The sequence below is a fragment of the Melospiza georgiana genome, chromosome 5 (genome assembly GCF_028018845.1).
Source record: "Melospiza georgiana isolate bMelGeo1 chromosome 5, bMelGeo1.pri, whole genome shotgun sequence".
Taxonomy (NCBI): Eukaryota; Metazoa; Chordata; class Aves; order Passeriformes; family Passerellidae; genus Melospiza; species Melospiza georgiana.
This window is the reverse complement of record NC_080434.1, coordinates 68,308,084-68,320,374: the sequence shown is the minus strand read 5'-3', so window position 1 is coordinate 68,320,374 and position 12,291 is coordinate 68,308,084. Positions and strand designations below refer to the sequence as shown.

Below are 12,291 nucleotides of genomic sequence, written 5' to 3'. Positions count from 1 at the left end.
TCGCCCTGTGCTGCCGAGGGGACAACGCGGCGCTGTCCAGCTGTGACAGCGACACTTTTATTAAAAACCCCGTCGCTACTCCCAGGTGATGTCCAGCTCCAGGCGCTGCCTCCTCACCTGGTGCAGGAAGCCGTCGTAGTCGCGCCGGTGGATGTCGGGGCAGCGCGCCAGCTCCAGGCGCCGCAGGGGCCCCTCGGTGCCCAGCAGGTGCCACACGGTGCCCGGGCACACGCGGCTCCCGGCCAGCGACAGCTCCCGCAGCTCCCGCAGCCCCGGCAGCGCCGGCTCCAGCACCGAGTCCAGCGGGAAGGGCAGCGCCAGCAGGCGCAGGGTTTGCAGCTGGGGGGCCCCGCAGAGCAGCGAGGCCAGCGTGGAGCTCAGCACGGGCCCGTGCGAGGCTGGAAGGGGCCCGGCCAGGCTCAGCGTGAAGCTCTGGAGCCGGGGCAGCCCCCGGGGCAGCAGGTCGGTGGCCCAGCGCGGTGGTGGGGCACGGGGTTCCTCCTCCTCCTCCTCGGGGGGCTCCTGGTGGGCGTGGGGGTCTGGTGGTGCCTCCAGCTCGGCGGTGAAGCTCTGCAGGCCGGGGCAGCTGGCGAGGAGGGCGGGCAGCGACAGAGGGTCCCAGCAGGTGAAGCCGTGCAGGGTCAGGGCGCGCAGGCGGGTGCCCAGGCTCTGCGCCAGGGGCAGCAGCGCTGCCAGCGCCCGGCCGTGCCGCCCGGAGCAGCCCAGAGTCACTCGGGACAGGCAACGCCAGCCCTGCAGCTCCCGGAGCCCCGAGGAGCCGGGATTGTCCCCGAGCCACACGCTGAGCTCCTCGGCTTGGGGACACACGGCGTGCACGGCGCTCAGGGCGTCCTCCCGCACCTCCTCCAGCTGCCGCAGGGGCAGCGTGAGCGGGGCTCCCTCCCCCGCCGCCCCCCGGCTCCGCGCCAGCTCCTCCAGCGAGGGGAATCCCTCGGAGTCCTCGGTGCCACCCAGCCGCCCCGAGCGCAGCAGGCACAGGGCATCCTGCAGGGCACCGTGTGCCAGCACCTCCAGGCACGGCAGCGCCAGCAGCAGGAAGGCCACGGCAGCCGCCGCGTCGCCGTCGCCGGCGTGCTCCAGGTCGCGGGCCAGCAGCACGCGGAGCGCGGGGCAGCCCGGGCTGCGCTCGGCGGGGTCGTAGCCCAGGTGGCGCAGGGCGCGCGGGGTCACCTTCCTGCAGCCGCTGACATCGAGCTCCCGCAGGTGGCGGCAGCAGGAGCCCACGGCCGACAGCACCTGCAGGTTGGCCTGGGTGTGGGCCAGCCCCAGGCGGCGCAGGCGGGGCAGCCCCTCGGCCACGTCCACCAGCACGGCCGGGGACAGGCGCCCGCAGCCGCCCACATCCAGCACCGTCAGACCCTGCGGGCACACGGGCACAGCCTCAGGGGCGGGCAGGGCGCGCTGTGCCAGCCTCACCCCCGGCGAGACTCGGAGAGGGTGGGCAGGCACTGTGTGCTCCCACTGTCCCAGCGCCTTGGCACAGGGATGATGGCACCCCCAGCCGCATGGATGGTGGGCACCCCAAGCTCTATCCCCCTTACCCCACGGAAGGTGGGCATCCCCGGCCCTACAAAGCATGGGCACCCCTTTCCCACTGTCTCATCCCCTTAGAGAGTCTCACTCCCTGCCCCACACACCTTGGCACTCCCAGAGTGCTGTCACCCCCTGCCCCCATGGACAGTGAGCACCCACCCCAAGCTCTATCCCCCTGCCCTATGGAAGGTGGGCACCCCCAGCCCTACAAAGGATGGGCACCCCCGTGCCACCGTATCCCCTAGAGGGGGTCACACGCAGCCCCACTCCCCCTGCCCCTCAGCCCTGCTCCCCAGAGTGCCGTCACCCCATTACCCCACAGAATATGGGCACCCCCATCCCCCTGCCCTCTCTCCCAGCCCCGCCCCGTGCCCACCTGGCAGCGCAGCACGATGAGGTGCCCCAGGGCATTGTTGGCCAGGCCCGGGCAGGCCGTGAGGCTGAGCTGGCGCAGGTGTGGCAGCAGCAGCAGGTGCAGCGCTGCCCTCGACAGCCGCCGGCTCGTGCCCAGCAGCCGCAGCAGCTCCTGCACCAGCCCGCAGTCTGGGGGGCACAGCGGGGTCAGCCGGGCATGGGGACGCCCCCTGCCACCCCCCACGGGGCTCCCGGTGCCACGGGGCACCCCCAGAGCTCACCCAGGTCGTTGAAGGGCCCCACGAGGAAGCGGAACTGGTACTCGTCCAGGTAATTGTCACTGTAGTCCTTGGCCCAGAGGCTCTGCATGTGCTGTGCCAGGCTCTGCAGGCACAGCGAGGTCAGCGTGGGCACTGCCCGCCGCTGGGGCATCCCTGCAGGGCACAGAGACAGGCACAGTCAGCGTGGGCACTGCCCGCCGCTGGGGCATCCCTGCAGGGCACAGGGACAGGCACAGTCACCGTGGGCACTGGGGCATCCCTGCAGGGCACAGGGACAGGCACAGCGAGGTCAGCGTGGGCACTGCCTGCCACTGGGGCATCCCTGCAGGGCACAGCGACAGTTAGGGACAGCCACCATGGGCACCATGCCACCAGGACATCCCTGGGACAGAGACAATCACCGTGGGCACTGCCCGCCAGTGGGGCATCCCTGCATGGGCACAGGGACAGTCACTGTGGGCACTGCCCGCTGCTGAGACATCCCAGCATGGGCACAGGGACAGTCACTGTGGGCACTGTGCCACCAGGACATCCCTGGGACAGGGGGGGAAAATAAACAGGGAAATGGGGAAAAGAGCCCTGGGAAATTGGAAAAAAAAATGGGAAATGGGGAAAGAGCCCCGGGAAATGGGGAAAGAGCCCCGGGAAATGGGGAAAAAAAATGGGAAATGGGGGAAAAGTTCAGGTACTGGGAAAGGAGCCGGTGGTGGGACAGGAGGAGATCCCGGGAATGGGGAAAGCCCCTCCAGGAGCGGCTGAGGAACAGGGAGAGAGCTCTGGGACACGGGGAGAGACCAGGGCAGGGCTGTGGCACTGTCACTGTCACTGTCACTGTCACCAGGGCAGGGCCGTGTCACTGTCACCGGGGCAAGGTCCAATGGGAACTGCCACGGGCAGCTGCGGGACATGGGGCATGGGACACTGGGGATGGGACACTGTGAGGGACATTGGGGATGGGACATTGGGGATGGGACATTGGGGATGGGACACTGTGAGGGACATTGGGGATGGGACATTGGGAATGGGACATTGGGGATGGGACACTGTGAGGGACATTGGGGATGGGACATTGGGAATGGGACATTAGAATGGGACACCAGGAGGGGACATTGGGGATGGGACACTGGGAATGGGACACAGGAGATGGGACATTGGGAATGGGACACTGTGAGGGGACATTAAGATGGGACAATGGGATTGGATATTGGAAATGGGACACCAGGAGGGGACATTGGGATGGGACATGGGGATAGGACACCAGGGATGGGACACCGGGGATGGGACATTGGGGATGGGACATGGGCATGGGACAATGGGGATGGGACATTGGGAATGGGACACTGGGGATGGGACACTGGGGATGGGACATTGGGAATGGGACATTGGGGAGGGGACATTGGGGATGGGACAATGGGGATGGGACATTGGGGATGGGACAATGGGGATGGGACACCAGGAGGGGACATTGGGAATGGGACACTGGAATGGGACACTGGGAATGGGATCCTAGGGATGGGACATTAGGATGGGACATTGGGATGAGATAGCGGGGATGGGACATTGGGAAGGGACACAGGAGATGGGGACACAGGAGATGGGACACTGGGAGGGGACATTAGAATGGGACAACAGAAGGGGGCATTAGGATGGGACATTGGGGTTGGGACAGTGGGGATAGGACAGCAGGAGGGGACATTAGGATGGGACACCAGGGATGGGACATTGGCATTGGGACACCGGGAACAGGACAGTGCGGATGGGACATTAGGATGGGACACCAGGAGGGGACATTGGGATGGGACATGGGGATAGGGCACCAGGAATGGAACACCGGGCATAGGACACCGTGAGGGGACATTAGAACGGGACATTGGGATGGGAAATTGGAAATGGGACATAGGGAATGAGACACCGGGAAGGGACATTGGGATGGGACAGCGGGGATGGGACACCAGGAGGGGACATTGGGGATGGGACACTGGGGATGGGACACCAGGAGGGGGCATTAGAATGGGACACCAGGGATGGGACATTGGGGTTGGGACACTGGGATGGGACACCGGGAATGGGACAGTGGGGATGGGACACAGGAGATGGGACATTGGGAATGGGACGCCAGAAGGGGACATTGGGATGGGACACGGGATGGGACATGGGGATAGGGCACCGGGACTGGGACACGGGGATGGGACAGCGGTTATGGGACACTGGGGTGGAACATCAGGAGGGGACATTGGGATGGGACACCAGGAATGGGACACCGGGAACGGGACAGTAGGGATGAGACACGGGATGGGAAACCGTGGATAGGACACTGGGATGGGACATTGGGGAAGGGACACCAGGAATGGGACACGGGATGGGACATTGGGATGGGACACGGGGATGGGACATTGGGATGGGACACGGGGATGGGACACGGGGATGGGACACGGGGATGGGAGCGATCACGGGGACGGGCCCAAACCCTTCCCGGAGGTTCCGGATCGGGTCCATCAGGGAAATCCCAAGGGAGGCAATTCCCCCCTTCCATCGGCCCCTTCCATTGGGGACCCTCGCTGACCTTGAGACCCCCCCCCGCACTTTGGGGTCCCCTCTGCCCGCTCCCCTCCCCAAACCCCAAAATCCCAATCAGAACCGCGACCAGAACCCAACCAAACCCCAAGAACACCCACGCCGTTCCCATGGCAACACCTCCCTCCACCCCCTCATTGCTGCGGGCGAGCCGCGCCAGCCCGGGAGCACTCACCGAGAGCCGCTCGATCCCGTCCCGCCGCGTTGCTTCCTCCTCCGTCTCCTTTTCCTCCTCATCCTCCTCCCCGGGCCTGGCCCCGCCATCACTTTCGCTGCCTTCACTTTGCTCACTGCGCATGCGCAAAGCGTGAAGACCCTTCCGCCTTTACTGCCCTCACGGGCTGCCCAATGCCCTGCCTGACTCCCAGCGCGGCCATACAGGCAGGGCGCGGGGGGCATGATGAGTCAGGCATAGCGCGGGACAGCCCGCGGGGGCTTTGTTACCTTCCGCCCTTACTGCCCTCACGGGCTGCCCAAAGCCCTGCCTGACTCCCAGCGCGGCCATACAGGCAGGGCGGGGGTGCCCGATGAGTCAGGCATAGCGAGGGGCAGCCCGCGGGGGCTTTGTCACCGGGCGGGGTCGACGGTACCGGGAGCGGCCGGGCCGGAGGTACCGGGGGAAGGCCTGAGGGGGGTCGGGGGCTCCCGGGAATGGCGGGGATGCGGATTTGGGGCGGGAGAGACGCAGGGAGGAGCGGCGGTGGCGGCGCGAGGTCGAGGGTCCTTCGTTGTGAGGGCTCTGAGGGGGTCCGTGAGGGGATTGGGGGGCTCTGAGGGGCTTCAAAGGATCTGCCTGTGGCTAAGGGGGATTTTAGGGGATTTTAGGGGATTTTAGGGCGTTCGAGGAGGTTTAGGGGTGTACCGAGGGATGCATAAGAGATTTGTGAGGGGTTTATGGGGTTTTTCTGAGGGATGCACGAGAGATTTGGGGTTTATGGGCTCTAAAAGGGTTTTGGGGGATCCTGACGCGGTTGTGGGGGCGATTTAGGGCTGTGTGGTTGGATCTGGGGGTATTTGGGGGCTGGGAGCGATTTATGGGGTGTGGGGGTGTCTTGGGGGGGGTCTTTGGGGGCGTGTTGAGTCATTTAGGGCTGTTTTGGGGGGGTTTAGATGTTTTTAGGGGCATTTAGGGTTTCTGGGAGGGTCCATATGGATAAATGTGGGGATTTAGGGCTGTTTGAGGGCATTTAGGGCTATTTGAAAGGGATTTAGGTTTTTTGGGGGGGCATTTAGGGCTGTTTGTAGAATATTTAGGGGTGTGTTGAGCCATTTAGGGTTGCTTGGGGCTTTTTGGGGTTGTGGGAGAGTCTGTAGGGGTTTTGGGGGGATTCGGGGCTGTTTGGAGGTGATTTAGGGATGTTTTGGGGGGATTTAGGGGCATTTGAAAAGGGATTTAGGGGTTCCTAGGGGTAGTTTGGGGTGGTGGAAGGGTCTGCAGGGAGATTTAGGGGTCTTGGGGTGTTTTGAGGGCATTTAGGGCTGTTTGGGGAGGATTTAGGGGATTTTAGGGGCATTTTGGGCTGTTTTTGGGGGGAATTTAAGGATTTTGTGGGGGGTTTAGGGCTCTTTTGGGGCATTTAGGGCAGTTTGGGTTCTGTGTGAGGGGTCAGTGATGGGATTTAGGTTTGGGATTGACAAGGTGGCAATGACCCAGCCTGGAGCTAATTAACACCCGGGCTAATTAGGGGGAGCTCATTAAGGGTGACAATGGGGAAATTCCCACTCAAAATCCAGGAGATTTTGGGATTTTGTGTGACCCCGCCCTCATTAACCCCATATAAACAATGAATTCCCGTTAATTAATTCCCAATAATCAATTCCCATTAATTAATACCCCATAATTAATTGCCAATAATGAAATCCTAAATTCCCACCGGGAAATCCCAAATTTCCACTGGGAAATCCCAAATCCCACTGAGAAATCCCAAATTCCACCGGGAAATCCCAAATTTCCATTGAGAAATCCCAAATTTCCACTGGGAAATCCCAAATCCCACTGAGAAATCCCAAATCCCACTGGGAAATCCCAAATCCCACCGGGAAATCCCAAATCCCATTGAGAAATCCCAAATCCCACCAGGAAATCCCAAATTTCCATTGAGAAATCCCAAATCCCTGCTGGGAAATCCCAAATCCCACTGAGAAATCCCAAATCCCTTCAGGAAATCCCAAATCCCACTGAGAAATCCCAAATCCCTTCAGGAAATCCCAAATCCCACTGAGAAATCCCAAATCCCCACCCAATTTCCAGCAGTTTTTTGGGGTTTTCTTGTAGGGTTTTCAAAAATCCCAAAGAATTCCTGGAATTTTTTGGGGTTTTTTTTGGGATTTTGGGGTTTCTTTTTGCTCCCTCCGTTCCCAAACTCGGAGCTTTTGGGATCAAGCACCAAAATTGATGATTTTAGGGGATTTCAAGGGGAAATGAGGGATTTTATGGGATTTATGGGATTTATGGGATTTCAGGGAGGTTCTGCAGGGCCTGGGGGTGCAGAGCTCTGCCCTGTTTTTCTGGGATTTGGGGTTTTTTGAGGGATTTGGGTTTTTTTGGAAGTAATGGGGTTTTTTAAAGAAATGGGGTTTTAAAGGATTGGGGTTTTTTGAAGAAATGGGGTTTTGATGGATTGGGTTTTTTTTAAGGAAATGGGGTTTTGATGGATTGGGGTTTTTGGATGAAATGGGTTTTTTTTGGAGGGATTGGGGTTTTTGAGGAAATGGGTTTCTTTGAGGAAATGGGGTTTTGATAGAATGGGATTTTGGGCAGGGATTTGGGGTTTTATGAGTGGGGTTTTTTTGAGGGAATGGGGTTTTGAAATAATGGGGTTTTTAGGAGGGATTGGGGTTTTGATGTATTGGGGTTTTTTGGAGGGATTGGGGTTTTTTCTCTGGATTGGGGTTTTTTGGCTGGAAGTGGGTTTTATTTTTGAAGGATCAGGATTTTTTGGGGTTTTTTGGAGGGATCGAGGTTTTTTTTAAGGGATTGGGGTTTTTGAGGATTTTTTTTTTGTTTAGGAAATTTTTTTTTTGAGGGATTGGGGTTTTTGAGGAAATGGGGTTTTGATAGAATGGGATTTTTAGGAGGGATTGGGGTTTGGATGGATTTGGGTTTTGATGAAATGGGGTTTTTTTTTGAGAGATTGGGATTTTATGAATGGGGTTTTTATGGATTGGGGTTTTGAGGGATTGAAGTTTTTGGAAGAAATGGGATTTTTTGCAGAGATTGGGGTTTTGATGGAATGGGATTTTTGGGAGGGATTGGGGTTTTGATGGAGTGGGGTTTTTTTAGGAAATGGGGTTTTGATGGATTGGGGGTTTTTGAGGAAATGGGGTTTTGATGGATTGGGATTTTTTGGAGGGATTGGGGTTTTGGTTGATTGGGGGTTTTTTTGAGGAAACGGGGTTTTGAAATAATGGGGTTTTTAGGAGGGAATGGGGTTTTGATAGTTTGGGGCTTCGAGGGATTTGGGTTTTCATGGATTGGGGTTTTGATGGATTGGGGTTTTTTGAGGAATTGGGGTTTTGAAGGAATGGGTTTTTTTGGAGGAAATGGGGTTTTGATGAATTGGGGGTTTTTTTTTGGCTGGATTGGGGTTTTGATGGATTGGGGCTTTTTGAGGGATTGGGATTTTTTTTTTCCTGGGATTGGGGTTTTGATAGAATGGGATTTTTAGGAGGGATTGGGGCTTTTTGATGGATTGGGGTTTGGGGTTTTGATGGATTTGGGTTTTTTTGATGGATTGGGATTTTGATGGATTGAAGTTTTGATGGATTTGGGTTTTTTTCATGGATTGGGATTTTGATGGATTGAAGTTTTGATGGATTTGGGTTTGGGGTGTTTTTGATGGATTGGAATTTTGATGGATTTGGGTTTTTTTATGGATTGAGATTTTGATGGATTGAAGTTTTGATGGAATGGGGTTTTTTCATGGATTGGGGTTTTGATGGATTGAAATTTTGATGGATTGGGGTTTGGGGTTTTGATGGATTGGGGTTTGGGGTTTTTTTCATGGATTGGGGTTTTTTTCATGGATTGGGGTTTTTTTCATGGATTGGGGTTTTTTTCATGGATTGGGGTTTTTTTCATGGATTGGGGTTTTTTTGATGGTTTGAAGTTTTGATGGATTTGGGTTTTTTTCATGGATTGGGATTTTGATGGATTGAAGTTTTGATGGATTGGGGTTTGGGGTTTTGATGGATTGAAGTTTTGATGGATTTGGGTTTTTTTGGTGGATTGGGATTGTGATGAATTGAAGTTTGGATGGATTTGGGTTTTGATGGATTGGAATTTTGATGGATTGGGGTTTGGGGTTTTGATGGATTGGAATTTTGATGGATTTGGGTTTTTTTGATGGATTGGGATTTTGATGGATTGAAGTTTTCATGGATTGGGATTGTGATGAATTGAAGTTTTGATGGATTGGGGTTTTGATGGATTGAAGTTTTGATGGATTTGGGTTTTTTTCATGGATTGGGGTTTTGATGGATTGGGGTTTTTTTGATGGATTGGGATTGTGATGCATTGGGGTTTTTTAAGGGAATGGGGCTTTTTAATGAATTGAGGTTTTGATGGGTTGGGTTTTTTTTTTTTTTTTTTTTTTTGAGGGAATTGGGTTTTGATGGATTGGGGTTTTTTTGATGGATTGGGGTTTTGATGGATTGAAGTTTTGATGGATTGGGTTTTTTTGATGGATTGGGATTGTGATGAATTGAAGTTTGGATGGATTTGGGTTTTGATGGATTGGAATTTTGATGGATTGGGGTTTTTTTGATGGATTGGGATTTTGATGGATTAAAGTTTTGATGGATTGGGGTTTTGATGGATTGGGGTTTGGGATTTTGATGGATTGGAATTTTGATGGATTGGGGTTTTTTTGATGGATTTGGATTGTGATGGATTTGGGTTTTTTTGATGGATTGGGGTTTTTTTTATGGATTGGGATTGTGATGGATTGAAGTTTTGCTGAATTTGGGTCCATGGATTATGGAATGCCTCCCCCCCTGCTTTCCCCCCTCTCCCTGCCCTCATTCCCCAAAACCCTCCGAGGGCAGAGCCAGCTCAGCAATCCCTTCAAGCACCAGGGAATGAAGGTGAAACCTCGGAATTGAAACCCGAGGCTTTGAGATGCTGCAAACCCCGACATTTCTGCTCCCTCCCACCACCCCAAAAACTCCTGAGAATCCCCGAGCTCCCAAATCCACTGATCCCGTGAGAGATCCCACTGACCCCCGAGCTCCTAAATCCGCTCATCCCGTGAGAGATCCCACTGACCCCCGAGCTCCTAAATCCGCTCACCCCGTGAGGGATCCCACTGACCTGCGGCGGGTCCGGCCTGGCTGCGGGGCCGAGCAGCGATCCCGGGAGGAGGAGGAGAGAGGAGGAGGAGAAGGAGAAGGTGGAGGAGGAAGATGGGGAAGGAGAAGGAGGATCAGGAGCAGGAGGAGGAGGACGAGGAGGAGGAGGAAGGAAGGAGGAGGAGGAGAAAGGAGCAGGAGGAAGGTGGAGGAGGACGAGCAGGAGGAAGGAGAAGGTGGAGGAGGAGGAGGAAGGAGAAGGTGGAGGACGAGGAGAAGGAGGAGGAGGAGGAAGGAGGAGGAGGAAGGAGAAGGAAGAGTAGGAGGAGGGAGGAGGAGGAAGGAGGAAGAGGAGGAAGGAGCAGGAGGAAGGTGGAGGAGGAAGGAGGAGGAGGAGGACGAGAAGGAGGAAGGAGAAGGAGGAGGAGGACGAGAAGGAGGAGGAGGAAGGAGCCAGGAGGAAGGAGCAGGAGGAAGAGGAGGAAGGAGAAGGAAGAGCAGGAGGAGGTGGAGGAGAAGGAGGAAGGAGGAGGAGGAAGGAGGAGGAAGAGGAGCAGGAGGAGGAGGAAGACGAGGAAGGAGGAGCAGCAGGAGGAGGAGGAGGAGGGTGCGGGGGCTGCGGTGGTGCCGCGGTGCAGCCGCAGCGCCGGGTGGGTCCTAGCGCCCCATGCAGCTCCACAGGGGAAAATCGGGAAAGAAATCGGGAAAATATCAGGGGAAAAGTTGGGGAAAATCGGGGAAAAAGTAGTGAAAAAATTGGGGGGAAAATCGGGGAAAAATCAGGGAAAAAATCAGGGAAAAATCGGGGAAGAAAATTGGGAAAGAAAATCGGAGCAAAAAATTAGAGAAAAAATCGGGGAAAGAAAATCTGGAAAAAATCGGGGAAGAAAATTGGGGAAGAAAATCGGCGGAAAAAAAAATCGGGAAAGAAAAAGCAGGGAAAGAAAATCGGCGAAGAAAATCGGGGTGGGGGGAAAAATTGGGGAAAAACTCGGGGAAAAAAATCGTGAAAAAATCAGGAAAAATCGGGAAAATTGGGGGAAAAATCGTGAAATAATCGGGGGAAAATCATGAAAATCAGGGAGAAAAATCGGGGAAAAAATCGGGGATAAATCGTGAAAAAAAACAGAGAAAATCGGGGAAAAATCAAGGAAAAAATCGGGAGAAAATTGGGAAAAAATCGGGGGAAGATCAGGGAAAAAAATCGGAGAAAAAAATCGGGGGAAGAAGATCGGGAAAAAATTTGGGAAAAAATAGTGAAAAAATCGGAAAAAATTAGTGAAAATATCGGGAAAATCAGGGAAAAATCGTGGGAAAAATAGTGAAAAAAATGGGGAAAATCAGGGAAAAATCGTGAAGAAATCGGGAAAAATCGGGGAAAATAGTGAAAAAATAGGGAAAAATTGTTAAAAAATCGAGAAAAAAAATCAGGAAAAATCGGGGTAAAATCAGGAAAAATCTGGAAAAAATCATGAAAGAAATTGGGAAAAAAATAATGAAAAAATCGGGGAAAAAACTGGGGAAAATCAGGAGAAAATCAGGAAAAGCAGGAGGGTGGGGTCGGGGTGGAGCCTGGATAGGATGAGAGGGAAATGAAATTGTTTTTTTTTTTGGCTGGAATGGTTTTTATTTTGGCTGGGTAATAATTAGTATTGGCTTGATGGTTCTAGAAGATTGATTAATTACTTTATTCTGTTATTTTATATTAAGAAGCTTTGGACTTTATACTATTCCATTCTTTATACTTTATTCTTTTATGCCATCTTAAGAAGCTTTTTACTCTTACAGACAGATCTGATGGGTCAGTGAATTGAAACACGAAGTTTTTATTAATAGATTTCAATGAGTTTTAATGAATTTCAACACCAATTTTTATTAATGAATTTCAGTAGATTTCAGTGGATTTCAGTGAATTTCAATGAATTTAAACACCAATTCCTTATTAATGAATTTCAATGAATTTCAATTAATTTCAGTGAATTTCAATTAATTTCAGTGAATTTAATGAATTTCAATGAATTTCAACACCAATTTCTGGGAGTCCCTGAGAGTGGCACAAGAGATCCTTGGGAGTGGCATGGGTGGCACTGGGAATCCCTGGGAGTGGCACTGGGAATCCCTGGCAGTGCAATGGGTGGCAGCAGGAAATTGAAATCAGATTTAATCTGGGTGTGTTTCCCTGGAATAGTTTTTTGCAGACTCAGGAAGATTTCTTTATCCTGGCACTTTCTCATCCTGA

General features: G+C 53.8%; 2 protein-coding genes across 2 annotated transcripts in view; one reads left to right on the top strand and one right to left on the bottom strand.

Moving 5' to 3' along the window:
- Positions 1–41: 41 nt before the first annotated feature.
- Positions 42–10,154, bottom strand: LOC131083752 (uncharacterized). The gene is made up of 5 exons (XM_058024697.1): positions 10,075–10,154; positions 4,939–5,053; positions 2,190–2,342; positions 1,931–2,097; positions 42–1,380 (listed from the first exon to the last, which is right to left on the bottom strand). The coding sequence occupies exons 3-5, from the start codon at positions 2,338–2,340 to the stop codon at positions 76–78; spliced, it is 1,623 nt and encodes a 540-aa protein (XP_057880680.1). The 5' UTR covers positions 2,341–2,342; positions 4,939–5,053; positions 10,075–10,154; the 3' UTR covers positions 42–75.
- The window catches only part of DCTN1 (dynactin subunit 1), a 77,693-nt gene continuing 70,687 nt past the window's right edge, over positions 5,286–12,291 (top strand). Inside the window, exon 1 of the mRNA XM_058024686.1 lies at positions 5,286–5,373. The gene's annotated coding sequence lies outside the window, so the exon portion shown is untranslated. The remainder of the gene's footprint in view (positions 5,374–12,291) is intronic.